General features: G+C 41.4%; 2 protein-coding genes across 3 annotated transcripts in view; both read right to left on the bottom strand.

Moving 5' to 3' along the window:
• CFDP1 (craniofacial development protein 1) overlaps positions 1 to 10,282 on the bottom strand; it is a 107,595-nt gene extending 97,313 nt beyond the window's left edge. The window contains exons 1-3 of the mRNA XM_006888832.1: positions 10,219 to 10,282; positions 6,429 to 6,546; positions 2,279 to 2,501 (exon numbers count right to left, since the gene is read on the bottom strand). Of these exons, the coding sequence (XP_006888894.1) occupies positions 2,279 to 2,501; positions 6,429 to 6,546; positions 10,219 to 10,282 (405 nt within the window). The remainder of the gene's footprint in view (positions 1 to 2,278; positions 2,502 to 6,428; positions 6,547 to 10,218) is intronic.
• Positions 10,283 to 14,355: 4,073 nt separating this feature from the next.
• The window catches only part of TMEM170A (transmembrane protein 170A), a 21,309-nt gene continuing 8,193 nt past the window's right edge, over positions 14,356 to 27,471 (bottom strand). The window contains exons 2-3 of one of the 2 annotated variants that reach the window (XM_006888829.1): positions 17,833 to 18,003; positions 14,356 to 14,486 (exon numbers count right to left, since the gene is read on the bottom strand). In XM_006888829.1, the coding sequence (XP_006888891.1) occupies positions 14,356 to 14,486; positions 17,833 to 18,003 (302 nt within the window). The remainder of the gene's footprint in view (positions 14,487 to 17,832; positions 18,004 to 27,471) is intronic. The other variant, XM_006888830.1, reaches the window with a different exon arrangement.

The raw sequence follows: 27,471 nt of genomic DNA, 5'->3' as shown, positions 1-27,471 counted from the left end.
CCCTCTCTTTTCCTTCCCTCTCCCCCAGTTCATTTTTTAAAAAAATATTCATTCATTGTTGCATTAGTTATTCTTAAACATTTCATTTATAAACAACGAATTACATGCTGGAAATGTCACTTGCTTAGAAAAGATTGTTCTTCTAATATTCAAAATCCCTAGTTCTAAGAGAGATGCAAATCAAAACAACTATGAGATATCATCTCACCCCAGTAAGAATAATAAAATGTAACAGAACATCAAGCAACAAATTGGCGAGGTTGTGGAGAAACTGGAACCCTGATTTACTGTTGGTGGGAGTGTAAAATGGAGCAACCACTGTGGAAAGCAGTGTGGCGCTTTCTCAAAAAGCTGCAAATACAGATACCATTTAACTCAGCAATTCCACTACTGGGAATATACCCCAAAGAGACCATAACTGACTAACAAGCAGATATATGCACACCCATGTTTATCATGGCTTTGTTCACAATAGCAAGAAGATGGAAACAACCTAAGTGCCCATCAACAAATGAAGGATAAGAGGAGCTGTGGTATATTCACACAATGGAATACTACGCTGCATTGAAAAACAAGGAACTCATGTAATATTATTCAAAATGGGTGACCCGCGAGGACATTATGCTGAGTGAAATAACTCAGCCACAAAGGGACAAACACTGCATAGTGCCACTGCTGGAGAATGGGACTGACATCAGGGTTGGGGTAAGAATGAAACGGATGAGGGAAAGAATAGTTTAAAAGCAATATATTATAGGGCATTATGATTATCGTAAGAGTCCAGAATGAAAGTTGCAGAATGGAGTATACTCGGGGTGGGGGGTGCAGAGGGACTGCATTATCAATGAAGGAATTTTTCTTTTACTTTTCAAAGAGAAGAGCGAAGGTGGGGTGGGGCACGGGGAGAAAAGTGTGACAATGAATGGATGGAAATCCAAAATCTCTGTAAATGCTCACTGAAATAATAATGTAAAAAAACCTGTTCTTCCTACCACAAGAAATGTTTTCTTTTTCACTTAGTAGAGTTACTCTCAAAAGGCATCCACAATATCCATGCAAAAGTGAGGGGCAAATAAAAAACTATTTTTGTTGAAAATAAAAGGCATCCACATTCAGATTTCTTTCATAAGCATCAAATCTGTATTTATCTTATTACCCTATTTTTACCCAAATGCACACGTTTCCATACCACAATACCCTCCCTGTTAACTTCACAAACATGTTATAGTACTAAATTTTTAATATGCTAATGATCTCGATTAAATTTTTTTCCTGTCCAACAGATTTAATGTTAAGTCTTGATCTTGGTGCCTAATGATGCTGTGAAGATTTGGATCCCAGCAGATCTTCAGCAACCTACCTCTTGCTTTTGCCTCTGCTGGCAGCATTCCTTCCATGCTCTACAAACAGTTTTTTCAAACCTTTTTTCTACCTATGGAAACAACTCTTGCCAGCATAGTTAGAGAGGCCACCAAAAATGTGACGCTGGCATTAGATAGCCACAAGCATTCTGCCAATCAGCCTGACCAGCCATCATGCTTGGGCCATTTGAATTTTCCACTTGCATGGACAAAACAGGGTAGGAATTAGAGCTATAGGTATAGTGGGTTACATGTTTCTCATTCAGTTGATGAGTCCTTCTGGCCTCCCAGGAACACTGTGGCACCCTGGCCATTCAACTTCAGAGGGGGTTCAACATGGGTCCTGAGCACATGAATGCACCCTCCTTTCAGCCTACCTCTGGTGCAATGTACCTGGCAACAAAGTGTTCCCAAAGCAAACAGAGTTTAAAATGGTAATTTACTGCTTACCAGCATACAATCAAATCTGACCCATTAGTTCTTGTCTTATACCTAAAAGTAACAATTTTGCACTATTAAATGAGAGTAAGTAAGGTGAAAATTCACTTCTAGAAATGTTATATGTGCTATGGGTACACTACATATTTATAAAAAAAACCCAAATATGCTTTATTTATAATGTGTGCTTTGGTGAAAACAGGCCAAGGCTAAACTGGGCATTAGCCCAGAATAGAGAGGAGTAGGGTATTTCTCCACTGTTGGCTGGTTTAGGTTGAGGGTAGTCACAACAGTTTCAAGGACCTGTGGTCATTTTCCATTATTTCAGCACTCCCTGATTTATCTCCTTAGTGGATCAATAAAAATTGTATTTAAGGGTAAATATTAATCAGATTTTTTTAATGTAATTTCATCATTTCCACAGAGGCACGTGCATGGACAGACATGGGCACACTGAACCCACTAATATGTCAGCTTACCTTAACTCGTGTATTTGCAACAGACACTTTTGATTTTGGTCCGACATCATTGAGAAAGCTGGCCCAGAGTTCGTCCTCCTTCTTTTTTCTTGCATCTTCTGACTCACTGCCCTTTTCCTGCTCTGCAGACCCATCTTCCTCCTCACTGCTGGTCCCTCCAGATTCCGCTCCGGCAGCCACATCTTCTTCTCCTTCTAATGAGAGGCCACCCCGTTTTCTCTTTCTGGTCAACAAAAACACAACAGAAGACAGACAACACAGAGCAGGTAAAAACATTTCAGTTATTCCTTCCTCAAATATCTTCCCGCAAACATATTGTTGTTGCTAAGAAAACTTAAATATGAGTGTAACACACAAGACTGGGGGGCAGGGGAAGATGAGATTTTCTTGGGAAGGAAAAAAAGCTGAGCCCTGTTAGTATTTTCTTCAAACAGTTAAAATAAAAATACTGTGATCTACATTAGGACCTTGGAAGCAGGAGAGGCATTCACTTCTGTAAACAACTTGCCTCCAGAAACCCTATGAACCTGGAAAAAGGATGAAAGTCATACACACAAGTGTCAAGGACTTTCGTTCATAGGGTCGCTATGAGTCTCCTACGACTCACAGTACTTAACAACACAGAGAGAGATCAGTTGGTCTAGAATACCAAAAGCGCTGCTACCAAGCCAAAGGAGAGTGACTCTAATCCGAGGCCCTAAGGCCTATTTTTCATTGTTTTTGTGTCCACTTGCCTTACAGAGGTAACCTGTCGTCGCTGTGAAGCTGAACACTTTGAAACTGATGTGTCAAATGTGGTAACAGTTACCCATGGTGGACAGTGTTTTGTGGCGCTCCCTGGCTAAAACAAGCTTAGAAGCAGGAGCGTCATCCACTTCCATAAACAGCTTGCCTCCAGAAACCCTATGAACCTGGACAAAGGATGAAAGTCACGCACTCAAGTGTCAAGGACTTTCATTCACAGGGTCGCTATGAGTTGCCTATGACTCGATGGCACTTAACAACAAACAACAACACATCAGGACCAGCTATTTTCACCAAGACGACACCCAAAATCACATCACAGAATAAAATTACCCATTATTATTAGAACATACACACATAAGACATGTTTTACTTTTAAAGTCATTCCATTTGAACATGTTCTGAAAGAACTTCAAATTTATTTTCAGCTTCTTCTTAGAGTTTTCAGAAAGTGGAAAAAAACACAAACCAATGTTTCTACCATTTTCTGATATAGGAAGGTTGTAATACAGAAAAAGGCAAGGACAAAAGAACTGAGTTCAGGACTTCTAAGAGTTAACCATTTCTCAAGACCATTTAAACAGCAGGTAAGTTATATCTAAAATTCTTTTCACTTTAAAAATTATAATCTGCTTTCTTCAGTTCCCAGGAAGACAACCACCAAAAGAAGAGTGAAAAGACTTCTTGGGATGTCTTAACTGAGTTAACCTTTCAGATTTTTTCAAATAGCTTTGTTAGGAATGTAAATAATCAATTACCACACCCATAGAAGGCAACTGCTATTATCTACGAAACCTGTATACAACATCCAATCACATAATTCTACTATAAATCTCTTTTGTAGACATGCAAAAACATACACAAAGAATATTAAGTTTACTCCCATAAAATAATCCTCCATAAGTGGCTGCTATAAGCATAAAGCATTGTTATATGTGTTGCTGAGAGAACTCACAGCGACCCTATATACAACACTGAAGCTTGCCCTAATCTGAGCCAGTCTTACTGACACACCTACCCTCATTACTGCAGCTACTGTATCAATCCATTTCCTCTGAGGTTGTCTTCTCCTGCACTGTCCCTCTACCCATCCCAGCATGTCCTTCTCCAAAGACTGGTCTCTCCTGGTCACGTGCCCGAAGTATGTGAGATAGAGCTTCAAAATTCTAGTCTCCAAGGAGAAACTTGGCTTCCAAGACAGAAAGTTGAAGTTTTGTCCAATTACAAAAAATTAGAGTATATCTAAAAGTACTGTCAATGTATCCTCTCCAAGATGTGAAATAAACTGAAAAAGGATATGCAGAGTGTACTATTGTTATGTGCTCTCCAGCTGCCCGAGACTCATAGCCACCCTATGTACAATGGCCTTAAACCCTGCTCCATCCCTTGCCAATCTTAATGTCTCCAACACACCTATCCCCATTACCCCAGTGACAGAATCAATCCACCTCATCGAGGGCCTTGCTCTCCTGTGTTGTCCCTCCACCTTACCAAGCATGACTTCCCTCTCCATGGACTGATCCTGCATTGCAACATGTCCAAAGTATGTCAGACAGAGCTTCAGAATACTTGCCTCCATGGAGCACCCTCTCCAGGACAAACTTATTTGTTCTCCTAGCAGTGCATGGTATGTATATTCAATACTCTTCTCCAGCACCAAGCTCAAAGGCATCAACTCTCTTTCTATCATCCCTAGGCACTTTACAACTCTCTGATGCATACCAAGAAACTGCAAAGACCATGGCCTGGATCAGGTGCATCTTAGTCTCCAGACTGACACTGTTGCTCCTCAGTACCTTGGAGAGGTCTCTGACAGCAGATTTTCCCAATGCAATTTGTCTTTTAATTTTCTGGCTGCTCGTACCAAGAATGCTGATTATAGAGTCAAACAAACGGAAGCTGTCAACAATCTCAATCTCTTCACCACTATTAGGATGGTGCTAGTAGGCCCAGTGGTGAGAATCTTTTGTTTTCTTGATGTTGAGCTTCAATTCATATTGAAGGCTGCAGTCCTTGACCCTCTGCAGCAAGTGCTTCAGGTCCTCCTCAGTTTCAGCAAGCAGGGTTATGCCATCTGCATAATGCAGACTGTTGATGAATCGACCTCAAATCCTAATGACACGCTTCTACTCCCAGAGCCCAGCCTCCCGGACACAACAGAAAAAAGTTAATGTAACCTATGGATATTAATTAAGAATTGTGTCTCAATTATGATATATCACAATAAAGCAAGATTTTAATAGTCTTAACTACTGTTTAGGAAGCAGTGAGTTTCTGTATATGGTGATAAAAAATTTGGTAACATTGATAATGACTACACAGCATGTTAATGTTTTCTAGCATGTGAGATATATATATATGTGTGTATTTAATAATAAAAAAATAGAAATGATGTATAGAGAAAGGGGGTATGAGAACTCTATGTTTTAAAATTTCTGCAAATCTAAAAGTGGTCTAAAACAAGAAAGGATAGGTTCTTTTTTTAAAAGAGGTTAGGACACATAAATGTGCTTGTTACATGTACGGAATAGCTCTAGTAATATTGTTCTTTTGAGGAAAAGCACCAAAGGTTAGTGATAAGGTACATACTTTTGTGCTCAATAAACTTTTTGGGTTTTTACTATGGGCATATACCGTTGCCTGGATACACAATTAATACCCTTGTTATGAGCAGTCAGGAAATAAGGTGACGCATTGTACTAGGAAAATCTGTGTTGAGGACCTTTCCAAATTACTGAGGAATAGGGATGTCAGTTTAAGGTAAGGTGTCTGTTTCAAGCCATAGTCTTTCTGATTCTTAGCTATGCATCTGAGAGCTGGACAATGAATAAGGATGACAGGAAAAAGAACTGACATCTTTGAGCTATGGTGTTGAAGAAGAGCACTGAACATCCCATTGACAACCAAGAGAATGAACAGATATATCTTGCGAGAAGACGCGGAGTGCTCTGTGGAGGCAAGAATGATGAGGCTTCACCTCACGTACTTTGGGCATGTTGCTAGGAGGTGCCATTCCATTGAGAGGGACATGATTTTACGAAGGGTAGAGGGTCGGTGAAGGAGAGGAAGACCCTCAACCAGGTGGACTGGCATGCTGACTGCTGCAGTGGCTCTTGTGCGTCATGAAATGTGAGTACGGTGCAAGACAGGACTGGGTTCAGGTCTGTTGTTTACAGGGTCACTATGAGTCGTACTTGGCTCCATGGCACCTAACAATAACATATACTGTCTCTTAAAAGATTTGTTTTTAAAACTAAAAAATTAATTTAAAGTTTGCCAGAGGCCAGAATTGAATGCTAAAATAATAAAGGCTTCTCTTACGGAGAAAAAGACAAGGGGCTCTATCAGCATGAAATCTCTTAACAGATCAATGCTAGCAACAGGAGAGCTTCGAGGACAGCATCACCTGGCTGGAATGCTCTGAGCCTTTCTTTTTTTCCCTTGAGTTTTCTGTGTCTGCTCTTCACCATCCACTTCATCTTCCTTCACTAATTCATTTACATCATCTTCACTATACTCTCCACCTGAAATAACATAATAAGGAGGTCAGACAGAAATGAAGGTTTTCACATCAAGATGAGCTATTTTCATTAAGAATACGGCAGTTGACCACTGGAGAGCACTTTCCTCTGGTCATATTCTTGAGGAAGTTATCTCTGTCCCTGAAGATGAACCGAAGTCCCTCATTTTAGGCTTCTATAGTAGCCCTGTCCATTACTTTTATCCCACTTCTAATTATTTAAGGATTGCAATTATGGTTGTTTTCTACACTCTATGAAGACAAATTCTGTCTTGATTCTTATAAGAATTTATGGATTCATAATTGATATTTTAATTCGTTATTGCATTTTTCAAAGAAAAAAACTAATACAACTCACCTTAAGGATTTTTCAAAGCATATTTAAAGTGCCAATAGAAAATATTTTTACAGGAAGAGGACTTAAAACTTTGGAAGTACAGCTAAAGCGAACACACACACATTTTCCATCTTCAGATAGTTCCACCAAAGCACTGCCTGATGCGTGAGTACACTGTGGGCACCAATCAATAAAACCTACCCAGAGATTCAACTAGCTTTTAAAAATTTCATAGTCAAAACAACTATGAGCTATCATCTCACCCCAGTAAGAATAGCAAAATTTAACAGAGCAGCAAACAAATGTTGGTGAGGTTGCGGAGAAACTGGACCCCTTATTTACTGTTGGTGGGAGTGTAAAATGGTGCAACCACTGTGGAAGGCAGTATGGCACTTTCTCAAAAAGTTGGAAATAGAAATACCATTTGACCCAGCAATTCCACTACTGGGCATATACCTTAAAAAAACTAGAACTGCAACCCAAGCAGATATATCCTCACCCATGTTTATTGCGGCTTTGTTTACAATAGCAAAGAGTTGGAAACAACCCAAGTGACCATCAAGAACGAACGGATGGAGAAGCTATGGTATATTTACATAATGGAATACTATGCTGCACTAAAAACAAGGAACTCATGAAATATACAAAATGGGTGATCCTGGAGGACATCATGCTGAGTGAAATATCTCAGTCACAAAAGCACAAATTCGGCATAGTGTCACTGGGGTTTTGGGGTTTTTTTTCATTGTGCCACTGTTGTAAAGAAGGACTGACAATGGAATTGGGGGGACACTAAGAGGGGATAAACTACATATACTGCATTGAAACAGATGAGAAAGAGCACTGTTTAGGAGGAATACAGAAGGGTCATATGAGCCATGATCCTTAGGGAAGCTGATTACTGGAAGACCAGATAATACACACTTACCACTAAGCTTTCTAGGAGAGGATGGTTCAAATTTTATGACGTCAATCTCTGTAATTCACAAAATTAAATGACTAAAAAAATACCATATGTGATGTTATCAACAGATGGAGTAAAAAGCACTTGATGAAATTCACCTCAGTAAAAGCAGAACAGAAGGAAATACCTAATAAAAGCTATCAGTGAAGAACATAACTGACTTCATGAATAGCAAAATACTGATGTTTCCTCCTTAATACCAGCAATAAGACAATGCTGTCCAGTCACACCACTCCTATTCACCTTCATATTGGACACTGCATAAATTCATTAAGGAAAACTAAGTAGCTACACACTTAAAAGACTGTGTGGAAAAATGCATAGATGGATAATAATCCTCTAGAAATGATAAATGGGTCAAGCAAAGTTGTACTATACAAAGTTAATATGCAAAGATTCATTGTCATTCCACATACTAGCAATGAATAGGGAGTTCTGGTAGCTTAAAGGTAAAAAGCTGCACTGACAATGCAAAGGCACAGGATTTGAATCCACCAGCCGCTGAGTGAGAAATATGGGCAACCTCCATCCCTGAGATTAATTGCTGTTATCTCTTTGAAGCTGTTTCCCCCAATCATATGTACATTGTAACTTAATCTGCCTGTATCTGGGTGCAGATACAGCAATTTTTTGATTTTACTAACAAAAGTTTATTGTTAAGTGGGTTGGTGTTTCACCCTAGTATAAAACCCAGTGATCACTCCCAAAGGAAGAGGCAGTCCAGGAGCTGCCTCCCAGATCTGTATAATAAAGTGCTTCAGGATATTGCAAAAAAAAAGAGAGATTGAAAATATTGTCAAACTGTCAAATGATCCGATATTATTATTAGGTGTGAGGAGTTGACCCATGGTGACCCTAGGAAGCACAGATATGTACCTCCCCTGTCCTGTACCACCCTAAGCATCTCCCACCTGTCAGTCACTGGATCAATCATCTAGTTGAGGATCTTCCTCTCTTTTCGCAGACCCTCCACCTGTCCCAGCAAGATGTCTTTTTCAAAGGACTGGCCCCCCTCTTGACAACATACCCAAAGCATGTTTCACCATCCTTGCCTCTTGAGAGAAAGAAGCCAATGAAATCCCAAATAAAAGAGGCCCCAAGAAAGACGGGGAGATCGACACGCTGATTCTAAAATGTATATGGAGAGGTGTCTTAGGCTCTCCAGAGAAGCAAAACCAGAGGCTCAGAGAGGAAAAGTGGTTAGAAAGTAATCCTCCCGCTCAAAAAACCCACAATTTTACTGCAAACACACAATAAAGCAGTATGTAAGATTTTTTCCCCTCTCTACTTCAAAGCTTAAGTTTAAAAAAAATGATTTTATACCATCCTTAAATAAAAACCAATATTGTTTAAAAACAAACCCAGATTTTACTGATGGGTTCTTCTTAAAGAGGGATTAAGGATTACTAATTTTTTAGATTTGTGTGTATTTTATTTTATTATTTTTGTGTGCGTGTACCGTCAAATCAGATCTGACTGGTACAGGAGGAGATTGCCCCTCCTTCCCCGGCAGAGCATCTGGTGGATTCGAACCGTGCACCTCTGGGATTGTAGTTGCAGCTTCTTGCCACTAGGCCACCAGAGCTCGTGTGTGTGTGTGTGTGTGTGTGTGTGTGTGTGTGTGTGTGTTTTAATTTTTTGTTTGTGTGTGTTTGAACCAGAGCTCTCGTGTGTGTGTGTTTAAATTTTTTAATTGTTTGTGTTGTGTGTGAACCATCAAATCGGATCTGACGGGTACAAGAGAAGATTCGAACTGAAATTTTTAAATTTCTTTTTTTAACGGAGCTCTGACTATCTAGATGAGACCAGGTAAGAGTGGGGAAGGGGAGGGGTGGGCTAAGGCTTGGGGGCAGGATTTACTGTACCACCTTCGATCTGAGATGTCCAAAAGAGGTCCCGGGCATAAAACAAAATTGGTGTCAACTGCAAAAAAGCAAAACTCGACTCATCACGTGAACTTCCGACCAATCAGATCGCTCCGGCCGCGAGGCGCGTGGGGCCGTCCACGAGCAAGGCCAGCGGTCAGGCCAGGCCGAGGTCCTCGTTAGCCAAGCCCTCGGCCTGGGCGCACTCGGGGCCACAGTGACAGCTGGGCTGTCGCCGCAGCACCCGGGGCCGCGACGCTGCTCCCCGCAGCCGGGCCGCGCTCACGTGCCGGTTCCCGCGCTCCGCTCGAAGCCAGCGCCCCGGCAGCGGCCGCGAGAAGCAGGCACGCGGGGCCCGGGGTACCGGACGCGGGACAGGAGGGCTCGGGCAGTTGAGGCCCGATTTCTCCGAGGCCTCTCACCACCCCGCCCCCCGAAATGAGTGCACTTGGCACGTCTCGCGTGAGGGGCGGGACCAAGGGCTGCGCCCCCTCAGAAGAGAGGGCTTACCCGACGGCACGTAGTCCTCGTCTTCCTCGGAGGTCGAAAAGTCTTCGGAGTCAAATTCCTCCATGTCCGTGCAAGGCAAAAAACACCTTCGCGGCTGTTCGAAGCAGCAAAGACCCACGAGATCTAACACAGAAGCGAGGAGGCCACGGCTACCCGGGCGGGCTCCGCTGCTTTTGAGCAAGCGCACAATGCCACATGGGAGCAATTACGACACTTCCGGGACGCACTTGCAGGCGGAGCCAGGAGGCCGCGCGGGAGCGATGCATGCTGGGACTTGTAGTCCGTCGCGCGACCGCACCAACCTGCTTACTGCCATCGAGTGAACTACAACTCAGTGACCGGGCCCTGTCCTAAGCCAACCTCCGACACTTCTGCCTCTATTGCCGTGTTGTTGATTGCTCTCAAGTCGAGCATGACTCATAGCGACCCTATGAACAAAAAAAGGTCTGAAGGCCCTCTACAACTATTGACATTTATCAAAGTTCACAATCAGTGTCAATCCATCTCAACCGAGGTCTTCCTATCTTGCCCTGTCCCTCACCCTTCCAAGCACGACGTCCTTCTCCAAGGACTCGTCCCTCCAGACAACATGCTGAAAGTACGCAGCTTCAGAATCCTTGCCTTCACAGGGCAACTTGGTTCACCTTCTGCGGGGCACACCTTTTGTTCTCTTGGCAGATGGACTGGAGGCATCTTCAATACTTTGTCCAGCACCACTCAAAAGCATCAATTTAAATGTGCTCAAATATAACTGGCCATCTCCTCCCATGAAGTTTAGTACCTCTGAAAAACCCACTGGAGGGTCCGACTGGATGATAAACAACAGTTTGTGGATATACTTTTATAAGTCAGACAAAAGTCACAGGAACTTTGCCTTAAAATTAACACACATGAAATATAACTGCATGTTTATTTTCGCCCCAATTAACAATGTGGAGGAGGTATTGGTTTAGGGGACTGAGCTCCCAATAACGGTAATGAAACGATTTGGAAAAAAAGCGAGAATGGGAGTACTACTAGAATAATGAAAGGGCAGTTTAATCATATCTTTGAACAGGAATTTTACCATAAATAGTAAAATGCTGAACATTAAAAGTTAAATATATGTTAAATACTATTTTTTTTAAAAAAAGCCAAGAAACAATTTATTACAAAAGATTAAACTTCTTGCCACTGAAAAATACAATTTCACCTCACGGGATTGAAAGTAACTCTTTATTGATAAACATTTGTACCAGAATTAGAAATATCAGTAGAAAAATAAAATTTAAATCATTTTCCATTGTACAAAGATTTGATCATTTAGACTACAGCAGTCAGTAGAATAACCTAATACAAAAAAAGTGAAGCTGATTTTAGTCACAACCAGCCCTACCGAGTGCACAAACTAGAAGTGCGTGTATACAAAACTTCCTGCACATGGATAAGCAACTGCACCATGGCTTCACATTCCAGGTCACTTCCTTGGGGAAGGCTGGTATGCACTGCAGTTCAATAAGAAGAACTTAATTCAAACCAGAGCAGCCAGAAAGGACTCTGGAATCAGAAGCCGACCTACAATTTGAAAACTTAAGCTCAAAATCATAAGGAAGGTTTGAAAGAAAATCATATGTACAAATTATTTCTTATACTTTAAACATTTTGTGAAAAATATTTTTTGCAAAAAAAATTATCTGTATTAACAGCACACAGTGGAAGGCAGGTTGGAGAAAGACCTCTTTCTCTTGCACTAATCACAAGTTAACCTTTTGGATACAGACTTCAGTTTTCATGAAACGCTTTCACCTCCTAACTAAAACTGGAAGTACAGCTCGGGGGAGGGGTGGGTTAGGTATGTCTCTAGCAAAGACTTTGGCAAAAATCTTCCCAAAGCTACATACATGAAAGGTAAAATGTTCAACACAAATGCCAGTACTTTTTCCATCTGAACAACCACCTAGAAATAATGTATTTAAGATAAGAAATTGAAACAAATAAATAAAAACAAGGGTGAACAGATACTTTTCCATTCAGAGAGCTTCTTCCTGAAAACCTGTGTAAAGCTACCGTAGCTCAGCCTTTATCAGTTCTATATACAGTTATTCACAGGAAATGCTTCACATACTGGGATGGATACAACATTCAATAATTTGAAGATATAATTTACATTTGAAGTTTTTTTACAATAATGAATAACCAAAATTTAGGAAACAGACAGAAACAAAGGTACCTTTCAAAAGGTCTTAATTTTTAAATAGCCAAACATTTTAATCATGGATCAACATATTAAAGAATTAGGTAAAGGGGCACCAAATGGCAACACACGTCTTTAGAGGGTTTATGAATTATATAGCCTAAATAATATTTTAGGCAAGAATTGTAATAGAAGACATCTTTCCAAAGAGATGAGCAAAATCATCCAGAACAGAGGATGCAACTTGCCCAATTTCTTAAACTGAAGAGATAATTTTCAGAACAGTAGCTACTTGAGCTGAAACAAAGATTCCTGAACTAGAAATCTGCTTGGAAGAAGATTTGAGGATTGTAGCGTAATCCTGCTGAGGACTTGTGAGGACAATTGTCCATGATCTTACTTATTTCTGCCTACCCAAAGCATCCATCAGTGTAATGCTGAGACATGGACTAATGGAAAATACCCAGTTACTATTTGTGATCTGTAACTTTCTCCACGATTTTCTCCAGTAGATGGTCCTTCTCGCTAATATTAATCAGAAGCCAGGGTGCAGACTCTCTTCTATATGGAACAAGTTCAAGGGCAAGCTTCCTCAGGGGTCAGCTGGCCTTAACATTCATAATGAAAACTTCCTTTTAAAAATGTCAGACTTACCAAAGACAATTCTGAAAACAGGTATTAAGAACATACAAAGCTCTTTAGGTAGTAAGGATCAGGTCAAATACTTCATCTTCACAATTTGTTCCCTTGTGAAAGTCAGAGTTTTCAGGCATTTTAATGAAAAAGAAAGGGAAAAATAATTAACTTTAAAAAAAATTAAGACCGAGCTTAAAAACTCCTGATTTTTATTTCTTTTAAAGGAGCTACATCCTCCTGGAGGAAAATGGGGTTAGAAGTTTACAGTATCTAAAGAGGAAGCTGCATGCAGCCTCTGAGAGTTTACATCCAATACTGTAAAAGTGGGCTGGAGATGCTCCACTAGGTAATTATCACAGTTAGACCAAGAAATCAATCAGAAACCACTGACTACAGTTTAAACTACTATAATGTCTTAAGCGTTATTTGTAAACCAAAGTCACTAGGAAAAACTCTTAAAAGAAATAGCTGAAATAACTTCTTATTGGGCTCCATGCTCAAAGTCCATCCTAACCAAGATCTGGCCTAAGATTTTCAACTCAAACCAAATAAATAAGACATAATTTCAATTAAATTAAAAAAAATTTAAGAGAACAAAAACAAGAGGAGAAGTGGTAATGGGGATACTTGGCAGAGAAGAGGGGCGTTCCAATCAGCAAGCTTATTTTTGAGAATACACAAAACAATAAATTCACATCTTTTAAAATATGTTAAATAATCAGAGGTCAAGACGGTTATCTGTAAAATGTCACATCATTCAATAGTTATAACTTTTCCTTTACACAGGAGAACCAAAGCCACTACTTTTGTCACATTCAGGTAATTTTTTTCCCCGTTACAGTGACCACATTTGTTCTCAAAGCTACAGTCATCCAGACCTTCTTGGCACTTACTGTCATAAAAACGTAGCACAATAATTCACTACATTTGAACCAAAATCAACTAAGACTTTCATACAGTACTGACTTGCTTAGAAAGAAACCAATCTTCCCATAGTTTGTCTGAATCTGCAACCTTGCATGTTCCCTCAGAATCTTCTAAACAGCAACGCAGAAGCTCTGTTGTGGTCTGGCGTCGGTAAAGGTGTAAAGCTGCTTATATGAAATATCTGCAAAGAAGAAAGCCAAGACATTCCTTTTCTTTTGGTTGAAAAGAATAGGAATCCAAAAATATCCTCCATTCTGGAGCTTAGGATTGAAGACACAGCTGAGATGTCATCTTTCATTTCTCTGGTCATTTGAGTTGCTTCCATTTGAAGAAACAGGAAAATATCACAATTCCAGGCTTGTTAATTACACTTTCTTGGCATCCCAGCATAAGGGCGGATGCTATAGAGTAGCTAAAATCCGTAAAAAGGAAACCACCACAACGCAAAACGTCTGTCCAGTGCCCAAGGTGAGGGCTTCAAACGGGATCATTTCCTTTCCTGCTGCTCGGTAAACTCCAGCAATGGCTGCACCTGTGTTAACATTTAAAAAGGTTTAAAAAGAAAATAAGGTTAATATAACCAATACAACAGTCTGAATTTTTAAAGTTTAAATATTATAGTAAAGTACTGCTTTCTCTCCTCCTCCTAACTGCCTGAAATTCCTCCTTTTTGCAAATACATGCTTTCAGATGCTTAAAAGCAAGTTTTTTAAATTGAGTCTTCTAAAATCCTCTGGAAGTAATAAACAATATCAAGAAGATAACAATTCCCACATGACCTGATTATGAGCTCAAAAAGAACTCTTTATTCCCCAGGCCAATTAGGCTCGTGCCCAGTACTTAAAAGAGACCTAAACAATTTTTGACAGTAAATGACAAAGCTGCTTCTGTGTAATTAAATCATTATCAAATTTAAACATGAACTGAAAACATTTTTGGGCAAGAAAGGTTTCAGAAGAGGACCTAAGAATTTCTCCTCCATTCAAAATTCCCATCAAACAATGGATGAGGAGGAACCAGGAAGCTGAAGAAAGGTGGGCTATAAGGCCTCTGTATGTCTAAGTAACTAAAAACTCAGGGTACCAATTCATAGCTAACCCTCCAGCAGATTTTTCAGGGGCTGTAAACCCCGTGGAAGAAGACTACCCATTTTTCACCCTTAGTACAGCTGGTAGATTCAAACCACATGCCTTTGGCTTGGCAGTACAACCCCTCACCCACTAGGCCACCACAAGCTCCTGATATCTATAAACAGCCGTTCTAGTTAAAAAGGAATGAGGTAAGAAATACTCCAGAATTCCTTTCTGTATCCATGTCATTAACTGTTTTTATGATGTCAGTCAGTATCACTTCCTAGAAAATTTGTTTTCCTACAAAAACAAATATAACTAGAGAGCTCTAGTGTGCGAGTGGCAAAAAGCTGCGCTGCAATCCTAAAGGCACGCGGTTTGAATCCACCAGATGCTCTGCTGAAGATGGGCAGTCTCCTCTGGAGCCAGTCAGATCTGACTCCAAAGCACACAACAAGAAGAAGGGGGGGGTGGATCTCTGTTGTTTCCCAGATACACTTTGGAGTTGCTAGAGGGACTCAGAGTGGCACTAAAAGGACACAGAAAATCTTAGCCTAAAAAAAAAAAGCAAAGTTCTTAGATGATCCTCATCCCCTACCCTAGAAACTCAAACCTTAATTCTCCTTTCTCACAAGAGCATCCTCATTCAAGTGGTAGCATCTACAGAACACCACCATGTATTATAAGATAAGATAGTGATTCTTACAGAACTCAGAATGTAGCTGATGGAGGACACAAGATACAAGACAGAAGGCATGACAGGTTTTTTAAGGCAATGCACGGTGTCTTAAAGTCTACACATGCCATTGTGATATGAAGGCATATTAACATATTTGGTTGCTATAAGCATTTGTGATTTTAAAATTCTCACTAATAGGGCCTATGTGTACAATGTCTTATGAACACTTGAAAGGCAAATCCATTTCATGGGCTCCCTCTGTAATTTAGCTCCAAAAATAGTGATCTGGACAGAAAGAGGAGTAAGAAACATGAATTGGGTCCTCGAGTAGGACTGGGATGCTGAAAAAGGAAGCCTGAAGCACACCACAGGGAGCAGTAAAATGGGAAAGAAACACACTCAATTCAACAGAGCCTTCAAGCTGGAAATGAAACACCATTTATTGCACAATCGCTATGCATTAAGTGTTATGCCAAGGACTTTGCATATACATTATCTCATTTAATCATCACATAAGTGTATGAGGAGGGAACTAATTATCCTTATTTTAAATGAGAAATCTAAAGGCAGTTCCTGGGAGCCAGTAATCGCGGAAGGAGAATGGAGCAGAGGGATTCTAAAGAGCAGCAAGGGGTTAGGGGTTGGCGGAGACTAAGAGAAGAGGGAATAAATAATGAACACTGCATTTAAACAAATGAGGAAAAGAAGTGTCTAAAAGAAATATATGCTATGGTATTATTTTCAGGACAACAGTCCAGAATAAGAGGTGCATAGCAAAGTGGACTGGGGGAATTGGGGAGAGGGAGGAAATTGTGCAACAATGTAAGAATCTTTTTAAAGAGAAAAGCAAACTAGGGGAGGTAGGGAAGAAAATCTGCAACAATGAAAGAATGGAAATCAAGTTTTCTGTAAACTTTCCTTAAGATACTAATAAAAAAATAAAATAAAGAGCAGCAATAGGTAATATAAATAAAATGACAGTGTTAAAAAAAAGGATTTTTATGGAAACATCATAATGTAAACAGGAGAAAGGGGTCCCCTCCCCTGGGTTATACAAAGGTTCCACCATCTAGAGGGCACAGGGAAACTAGGGCTTCTTGTCTCCAAGACATTCAAGTCAAAGAAGCTGACGGCTACACTCTGCTCAAAGTTCAAGGTTCAAATTCACAAGTGGGAAAAAGAAAAACCAAAGGCCAATTAGTACGAACATCATGTTTCTCTTTTGAAAAATTTGTTTATATATGTACTTAGAAAGCATTATCTACACCAAAACACAAAGGGAGGTTTATAAACTTAGGGAGGGGTAATAAAAAATTTCATTATTTACATCTTTTCATTTATATGAGTATGTCACCTATACTTAATTATTATCTTAAAATGTTGTTGTTATTGTTGATTGCCTTCAAGTCAAGGACAACTCATAGTGACCCTATGAACAAAAGGCCTGAAGCCTTCTATAACTATTGTCATTTATCAAAGTTCATTGAGTTTCCAAAGACAACCACATAGGAAGTGGATGCCACTCTCCTTCCAAATGTGTCTTAAACTGGGGTTCCACCAAACACTGTTCACCATGAGTAACCGTTATGGCATCAGACACCCCAATGGCACAAGGTTCAGCATCACAATATATTGACAGAACTTAAACATAACAAACAAATGAAAAAAAATCTAAAGTCTTATCCCTGGAGCTATGCTCTGTGATATGAGGGAGGAAAAAACCACCCAAATAAAGCCATCAAATCTAAATCCAGAACACCCCGGGTTTAAAAATATTTACATCAAGAGGAATCTGTTATTCTTCAGGAAGTCTTGAAGAGAAAAGTAATAATAACTAGAACCCAGAACAGGTACTTTTCTAAGTAAGAACTCTTGTCATTAGAATTATTGTTCCATCCCTGAAGTCTCAATAGCTTAGCTTGACTTCCCTTAAACAATGAGGAAATCGGACTCAGAAGTTAACCAAGGGTATTGGAGGTAATTAAAAAAAAGAAAATTAAAAAAGGCAACACATTCAACCTGTTCTAAAATCCACTCTTTTCCCTTCATCCCCCTCAGGTATGTCAGTAAACAGGCCCTGCAATGAGCTGACTGGTCACAGTGAACTGGTATTTGAATGTCTAACATACTTGTCAAGATTCCAGCAGTAATTGGTCCCACGATGCCCATCAACAGGATGCTTACAGACATGAACCTACCATATTTGTGATGTCTGAGGGTGAAGAGGGCCAGCAGTCCGGCGGGGACATGAAAGAAGAGAGAAGAGACCAGTGCCCACAGGAACACACCATACCACATCTCTGCAAGATAAGCAAAGGGCAGGCATTAGGTGGGGGACTCACCAAACCCCACAAAAAACTCAACCCCACTGCCATCGAGGGTTCTGAACCACAGTGAGCCCACAGGACAAAGCAGAGCTACCGCTGAGGGTTCCCAAGGCCATGTTCTTCAGGGACGCTGACTACATCTTTCTCCCACAGAGCAGCTGGGAGGTTCCAGTCAGCAGTTGAGTGCTTAAACCAGTGCACCTGCAGGGCGTCTCGTCACTGCCAGTTAGTTCATTTTCAAAACTTCTTAGTCTGAATATGTATTTTAAGTTTCTCAGTCAAAGATCCAAAACCAGATGGCTTTACAGCAAGGGTCAGCATACTGTGACCGGCAAGACACCACCAGTTTTAGTTCAGTAACACCTATTTATGAGCTTTCATCTTTGATGGCATGCGAGGGACAATGGTAGAAGTGACCATAGTGGCAGCGACCACAGGATGCTCACAGTCTAAAATACTATCTGGTCTTAACCCCAGACACTGGAAAAAGGGGGTAAAAAAGGTCCAGTTAGACATGAAAATAAACCAAAAAGGATTTCCCTCCCATAAACAGCACAAGTATCGGTACAAAATAACAGTCGACTATGCAGTATCTGTTGTTCTTTTTAGTTAATCAGTCTACTAAATTAGAGGTCTGGTGGTCTGGTGGGAAGGAATTAAGTTGCCGAGGCACAAACACACAGTTCCAATTCACCAGCTGCTCCACAGGAGAAAGATGGGCAATCTCTTCCCATGTCAATCAGTGCATTTGAAAACAACTAAATAAAAGAGCTAAACAGTTACATTCATGCAACTTTTAAAGGTGACGCAATAAATATCAAGGCTAAGCTTCCTAGTAGGATGTCAAGGGGCTTGAAAACATGCAAGAAACACTTCTAAGTCCTTCTGTTGTCCAGTTGATAGCAACTCTTACTGACGGCACAGGACACAGAAGAACTGCCCACAGGGTGCCAAGATGGTAAATCTTTACAAGAGCAGATGGCCACATCTTCCTCCCAAGGTAGACGCAAATCACCTACATCGCTCCAACCACTGTGCCACCAGCACTTCTTGCTATGTGTTGTGCTTCCTGTGATCCATAGTGACTCTATGTACAGCAGCTCTGAACCCTGCCCTGTCTCGAGCCAGTCTCACTGACTCGGACACACGAACCCTCACTGCCCCGGTCACTGTGTCAATCCATCTCATGCAGCGCCTTTCTTTCTTGTGCTGTCCCTCCACCCTTCCAAGCATGATGTCAACACTAGAAACATATATTTGGGTTAAGACAAATGGCAAGTCAGGGTCAGGGTGGGTCCAAAGAGAAGCGCAGGTACAGCACTGTTGACTCAAAACCAGCTCAGAGTAGACCCTCCAGTGGATTTCTGAGGAGGAATGGCCTTTCTTTCTGCCACGGAACCACTGGCAGATTTGAACGACTCGAGAGAGACTCTTGGCCTTTGGGTTAGCAGCACACAACTCAAGGACTGTGCCACCAGAGGTCCTTGTGGACAACCACCATCATTCAGGCAGTATTAAAATATTCACCAACTAAAATGTTAAAGAAAAAAAAAAATCTAAGCACTCAGCACCTGGAAAATTACAAAAAAGAGAGAGAAAGAAAAACACCCTGATGTGACTTTGCAACATGGTAAGTGGCAGAGCCAGCATTTCCCCAAGGGGAGTCCAGCTCTCCACTGCCCGTTAAACGAGTGTGGAGGTGGATCGTTAGGGAAAACCTGTTTTTCCATTCTTGGCTGGAGACAGGTAAGTCACAGGCAGGTTTACGAACTGGCCGATCAGCTTTCCTCGGCTTTCTGGGCCTCAGCACTGCTGACTTTTGAGCTGGTTAACTGGAGCTGCCGAGGCTGCCCTGAGCACCTGAGGGTGTGGAGAAGCATCCCCACTAGACGCCAGCAGCTCCTCCCAGCTGTGACAACCACAAATGTCTCCAGACTGTGCTCAACGGTCCCTGGGGGCAAAACTACCACAATTAAAAACCTGAGACTGGGCTGAAATGGAACATTTAGGAGAACACAGGCAATGAGAGCTGGAAAGATGACACCTAGGAAACACTGTAAGAGTTAATGTGGAAGTATGTGCCCCCAAAACTGAACCGTGTAGATCCTATGTTACAAGGACTGTTAGTCCAGGAATAGATCCCACAAGGATATGTATGTAGACAAAATCAGAGGGAAGAGAGGTTACCATAACAACCAAGACCACAAACCAACTGCACATCTATAAAAAAGCAAACCAATGCGGGGCCATGAGGTCAGGGCAGTCCCGCCTCCCAGTGACCCTGGAGGACAGAGAACTGCCCATTGTTTCCAAGGCTGTAAATTTTTATGGAAGCCGCTGGCCTCATCTTTCGCCCCCAGAGGGTGGTGGGTTTGAATTGTTCAGCCATCAAATTCTTGAACCACCATGTTAAAAGGCTACAGCATGAGTGAAACACTAGTGCATCTACCTAATGGAGTATAGAGGTAGATGTACTGTACCTGCCTAGGTAAGAGGCCCAGGACACAAAAGGAAACAAAAGAACAGAACAGTGTGCAGAACGAGTCCCCACTTTTATAAAACACATCATATAAACAAGAAGCACCCAGAGATTTTCCTTCCAAGTTGAGGATGCCTTGTAAGCATTCTGTGACTTGAGCAGCTTTATCCCAGATTAATGAATAGCTGTACAAAAACATTTTTATTCTGCTTACATTAGCTCATTATGTTAGGGGGATTCCTTAACAGAGAGGAGTGGGCATCAGATGCCTTCAAATTGTGCTTGTTTTGAGGCACATATATAAAAAATGGACCAATACAGAGAATATTAGCCTGGCCCCTGTGTAAGGATGATATGCAAATTCATGAAGTGTTCCATATTTTTATTATCTTAAACCAATGTACCATGAGAAATACCATTTGAGCCAGCTAAATACGAACACTCATGTTTATTGCTGCATTATTCACAACAGCAAAAGGATGGAAGCAACTATTGTGATCATCAACACACAAATGGATCCAGAAACCATGGTGCGTCCGCACCACGGGAGTGCTATGCAGCACTGAAAAATAATGACGAACTCATGAACAACAAATCATGGATGAATCCAGAGGACATTGAGGGAAATAAGCCAGTCATAAACTGGCAAATACTGAGTCAAAACCAAAAATACAAAAAAACCACCCAAAAAAAACCCAAAACAAATAACCTTCATAAAGTTTCCTTATGGAGATATCAATCTAGTATAGTTATAGGATGGGAGGAATAGGTAATTAACGGGTAGGTAACAAATTCCTTATTGGAACAGGTGAAGTGAAGGACGATGTGGAACAAAAGGATGATCAGACATTGTGTCTAACCATGTAATTAACCATATGGAAGAAAATATACACTGCTGACTGATTAGGGGGTGGGGGGAGCCAAGGAAAGGTTTGCATGCAGAGAATCCACCTGGGAAGGTTAACAGGGATGAGAGGGGAGGGAGAGACGAGCAAAAATTCATACACAGGGAGGTGAAGAGAATGGCCAGGTACAATGGGCATTTGAGGAAACATTTTAATTAAATGAATTCAGCAATTGTAATAAAAGATGTAAAAATTAGATGACTGAATGAAATATTTGAAAAATTCCATAGGATAAGATAGCAAAGAGTTATATAGGACAGAAAAAAACGGTAATGTGTGTGTATCACATAGGAAGAAAAAAGCATCCCTCAAGTGATGCTTAACACTGTCAGTCACTTTGACAGATCAAGTTCTTGGTTGGTTTTGAGTCAAACAATTTCCATATTCTGAAGATACGTGTTTGGTTTTCAATTCTAGTTTGGGCGGAAGTTCACAGAGTATATTTGTTTTCCATCCAACAATGTATACACTGTTTGGTGACACCGGTGGCAATCCCCTGGGTGACGAGGAGTGAGGGAAGCACAGTCTTCTTTGCTCTTTCTTCTCTAGGTTCCCTTTTTTCCTTTGTCCTTCTTTCCTGTCTTCTGGGCTTTGTTTTTTAGGCAAATGCTGCCCTTTTGGTTTTGTATGGTTGAAGCTCAATGATGCTTTCTTGGGAAGATCAATGTTCTTAATGAAAGGACCAGGGATGCCCCTATCTAGAGATCAATGTTTATTAATATTTAAGGGACCTGAGGGGCTCGGGCACCCCTGATCTTCTGAAAGTCATCCGAGAACTGCAAAACCATTGGGGAAAATGGTCTTCTGCTGAACAAGATGATCTTTTGAACAATTCTGTAATACTGTTGAAGAGAATCTATTTTGTCTGCTGTTTGGCCGTTTCTGTAAAAGCAGGTTTAAAATCACAGAACAGAATGTGTAAAGTGATTAAATCATAATGATCAAGCTTAAATGAAATACATACAAACGCACACTAACCACATAAATGCTGCCCTTCCCATCCGTGGAAGAAGCCAGTCAATACTTGTCCCAGTCAATACTGCCAGCATGGTCAGCATTCAAGTCCTCTAGCTCTTCAAAACCTTTCGGCTGCTGATAGGGTGGTATTAGTTAAGTTCAGAATTCTCTATATAGGTATCGGTTATAAAACTATAGTTTTCTCCAGCCTGTGGGACTGGTTGCTTGACCTTGGAGTTCTTAGTGTCTGTGATCTGTCAATCAGAAGAGGAGATGCATCTCCTAGATTAGCTGTGATCTCTTTGAAGCTGTTCTCCCCAATCATATGTAAATTGTAACTTAATCTGCCTGTTTGCCTGGAAAGGAAGCATCTGGGTGTGAATGATTTTCTTTCAGATATAGAAATTCTTTAATTTTACTAACAAAAGTTTATTGTTAAGTAAGTTGATGTCTCAGCATTCTATAAAAGCCCATGACCACTCCCAGATGGGGAGACAGTCTTGGAGGTGACTGTCTCCCAGATCTGTGTAATAAAGTGCACTTATTGACACTGCAATCCGTTTGTCTTATTGGCGAGTGACTACGGAAAGAACCCCTTGTGTTCTGTAACACCACCACTGGCCTTCTGCTGCCCAGGACAATGTCCCTCCTCTCCTCTGCGGTAGCCCCAGAGTCCAGTCTGGCTTCTCTTCCAAAGACAGACATTTTTCTCCTTCACAGTGGCTGGTGGATCTATACCACCAACCAATAATGGGATTCAAACCAAAAGGATTCCATTTCACTGACCTTCTGACCCTCCCTGAATATGCCCCTGTGTTCCAGGAAAGAGTAAATAATAATAATGCAAAATGGCTCGGGCCCTTGAAACTGTGGTGACTTTCCCCAACCAGCCAACACAGACTGGATAAATTACCGTGCTCAGGCTACTTTTGTGGGAAGCCAAGTATCAAATTTAATATTAATATTTATCCAAATGTTGCATCAGAAAATGAGGGAGGCGTATATACAAGATAGAATTCCCCCTGTAGGACAGAAGGAGAATTGATGCCTTTGAACTGTGGTGCTGGAGAAGAGTATTGAGAGTACCATTGACTGCTAGGAAAACAGATTCATCCCGGAAAGAGTCAAACCAGGCGGCTCCTTGGAGGCAAGGATTCTGAGGCTCCATCTAACACACTTTGGACATGTTGTAAGGAGAGATCGGTCATTGGAGAAAGACATCATGCTTGGGAGGGTGGAGGGACGGCGCAGGAGGGGAAGGCCCTCTATGAGATGGATTGATTCAGTGACTGGGGTAATCGGGATGCGTGTGTCAGAGATTGATGAGTGTGTGCAAGGGACTGATGGCACATAACAACAACAACAACAGCAGCAGCAGCAGCACCAATGCAGAGGGTGGGCTTCACAGAGGTTAAGCACCAAAGCTGACCTTGGGTGTTTTCATAATTCTTAGTTTGTGTTTACTAATCCCTCCCTCCTGAGATGAGCATTAGGTTAACAATAGAGGAAAATCCGGCTTTGTTTGCAAAAGGTTTCTCTTTGTGATTTACTTCTCCATGATCCTTTGTTTTCTTTACTTCCTGGTGATTTTTCTTTGTTTACTTCCTGGTGATTCTCAATAAAACCACAGAAAGGCCTAGCTAGGAGCTTCAGCTCTTCCAGCTGTTAGCCCCTGCTGTCTTGCTTTCTGGCCTGTCCTCCATTCCTGTGTGTCCCCATCTCTGTCTTTTCCCCTCGGTCCACAACATACTTGCACCAAAGTGAGCATTTTAAATAGAGCATATTTGCTATATACTCAGGTAGGCTGCTTCAGAGTACTGGCCTAGTGAGTAGGGAGTTGTGCTGCCAATGCCTAGGCCACTCCTCTCTATAGTGGTTGGAATCCACCAAGGGCTCCAAGGAGAAAGATGGGCAATCTTGTCCAGAGCAATTTATAGCCTCGGAAGCTTGCTGGATGGTCAACGGTATTGCTTCTGTACTTCATATTGAGTCTGGCCCTTGTACCATTTAGTTAGCAAACTGAGCACTCTGATCACCACGGTTCCCAAACCCACCACCAAGTCAATTCGAACTCATCATGAAACTGCCCTGTAAGGCTTCTTATAGGCTGTAAACCTTTACAGTGAATACTGCCTCATCTTACTCTCACAGGTGGTTTGAACCAAAGACCTTCAGTTAGCATGCTTTAGCCACTGCACTACCAGGACTCTTAGTCATAGGACCAAACCCACTGTCTTCGATTGATTCAGACTCAGGTTTCCGAGGTTGTAAATATTGATAGGAGGTGACTGCCCACCTTTCTCCACTGGAGTCACCAGTGGGTTTGAACTCCAGACTTGCTGGTTAGCAGCCCCCAGCCACCAGGGCTCTAGTCACAATGCTATGTCATCCCTTTCTAAAGAAAAAACCCCTTTCAGACCCTGGGTTCTCATCAGCTATTCCCAGAATCACTGAGACTCTGAGCCTGAAGATCTGAAGAAAGTTCTGTGAGGACAGTAAGTACGTTATGCCACTGTCCCAGGTCAAAGGAAATGAGTGAAATCTGCCTCCCGGAACTCAGGGCCGCTGTCATCCTGGCCACTGCCCACAGGGGCTGTCCAGAGTCTACCCTAGGCCACTGCTGGAGCCTGCAGACTGCTACAAAACAAGGTGGGCGGGGACACCAGCCCCAGTCTTGATTTTCCCCAAGAGCTCAAACGTCTATTTGCAAACAGCAAGTGGTCCAGCAGGTCTGCTGAGTCTCTGAGATGGAGAGGCCCATAACACCCTCCAAGTATGCTGAATCAGCTACTTCAGCACCTACCTAATTTATAGAGTCACTTAAGTCACTTCAGCTGGGAGAAAGGGGAAGGATTTAGTAGATGAGTAGTTCACTTTATAAAAGCAATCAGACTGACAGAATTATTACAGGCTCCTAAGAGCAAGCATTAAAAGAAGATGGAAGGAGTACACAGAGTCACTGTCCCAAAAAGAATTGGCTGACACAGAAGAATTTCAAGAAACAACATATGATCAAGAGGCAATGCTGATGAAGGAGGAAGTTCAGGCTACTATGATGGACTTGGCAAAAAATAAAGCCCCAGGAAATTGATGGAATACCTACTGACATATTTCAACAAACAAAAGCTGCCCTGAACATGACTCATCAGGTTGTGCCAAGAAATCTGGAAGACACTACCTGGTCAACTGACTGGAAGTGATCCATATTTATTCCCATTCCAAAAAAAAAGTGTGGAACCAAGTGTGGAAATTATCAAACAGTATCACTGACATCACACATAACATAATCCTGCTGAAGGTTATCCAGAAACTAACGGAACAGTACATTGACAGAGAACTACCAAATCTACAAACTGGGTTTAAAAGAGGTCATGGCACCAGAGACATTATTGCTAATGTCAGATGGATCTTGGCAGAAAGAAAAGAGTACCAGAGGAATGTCTATATGTGTTTCACTGACTACACAAAGAAATTTGACTGTGTGGATCACAATAGTGGCTAGCCTTAAGGAAAATGGGAATCCCAGAACACTTGATTGTGCTTAAGTGAAACTTATACTTGGACCAGGAAACATCCTGTCTCTGTACCTTTTCAACCTATATGCAGAATGAGCTGTTCAGGAAGCAGGGTTTTATGAGGAGGAACATAGCATCAGGACTGGAGGAAGATTCATCAACAACCTACATTATGCAGATGACACAACCTTGCTTACTGAAACAGAAGAGTACCTGGAGCTCTTGTTGCGGAAGATCAAGGACTGTAGTCTTCAACATGGACTGAAGCTCAACATCAAGAAGACAAAAATTTTCACCACTGGACCAACTGGCAGCACCACAATAGATGGAGAAGGAATTGAAGTTGTTAACAATTATAGCTTGCTCAGCTCCACAGTCAACAGTCTTGGCCCCAGCAACCAGGAAATCAAGAGATGAACCACACTAGGAAAATCTGTCAGGGACCTCTCCAGAGTACTGAAAGGCAACGATGTAAGTCTAGAGACAAAGATGCATCTAACCCAGGCTATGGTCTTACTATGCATCTGAGAGCTGGTCAATGACAAAGGATGAAAGAAGAATCAATGCCTTCCAGTTGTGGTGATGAAGAAGTGTCTTGAACATTCCATGACTGCCAAGAAAACAAATACTTATGTCTTGGAGAGGGTGAAATCAAGTGTCTCCTTGGGGGCTAGGATTTTGAAGCTCTGTCTCACATACTTTGGGTATGTGACCAGGAAAGACTGCTCCCTGGAGAAGGGTATCATGCTCAAAAGGGTGGAGGGACAGCACAGGAGGGGAAGACCCTGAATGAGATGGATTGATACAGAAACTAGGGCAATAGGGGAAGGTGTGTTGGAATTAGTAAGACTGGCTCAGGATAGGGCAGGGTTCAGAGCTGCTGTAGATAGGGTTGCTATGGTTCGCAGAGGACTTGATGGCACATAGCAACAAAAAGAGCAAAAGGCAAACTGATCAATAAAACAGTATTTTTTAAACTAAGCCATTTCCCTTTAATCTACTGTACTTTAATTTGCCAACTATTTGAGAGCTATTTATTGATCCTCAGAGAGGACTTTTCATTTCCTATCTCAACACAATCCACTGAAAAATCTTTTCTAAATATCTGAAGCATTTTCTTTTCACTGCTTCAAAGCAAGGGTATTAGCTTCAGCTCTCTTTGTTTAGACAACTGAAGTCACATTCCTTTTCAATACTCAAGAATAAATCAAAGGGAACTCTGGTGGCCTTGTGGTAAGAAGCTGCACTGCAATCCCAGAGATATGTGGTTCAAATCCACCAGAAGCTTTGCTGGAGAAGGAGGGGCAATCTCCTCCTGTATCAGTCAAAATCCGATTTGACGGGACACACAAAAATTAATAAAAAATAATAAATAGGAAATTAAAAAAAGAAAATATTGACTAGAGCACCAACTGAGACTTGGAGATTAAACTGTTAGGACCTTGCCACTTCCTTAGGCCTTGGTCTGCTCAGGTAATATTAGTCCCTCCCACACAGCTTCAAGAGAGGAGACAAGTACGTATGTTGACCGTTAGCACCAACTGAGACTTAGAGATTTAACATGTTGGACCTTGTCACTTCCCTG

This window comes from Elephantulus edwardii, unplaced genomic scaffold (genome assembly GCF_000299155.1).
Source record: "Elephantulus edwardii isolate Elephantulus edwardi_28Jun2011 unplaced genomic scaffold, EleEdw1.0 scaffold00072, whole genome shotgun sequence".
NCBI lineage: Eukaryota > Metazoa > Chordata > Mammalia > Macroscelidea > Macroscelididae > Elephantulus > Elephantulus edwardii.
This window is presented reverse-complemented; position numbering and strand designations above follow the sequence as displayed.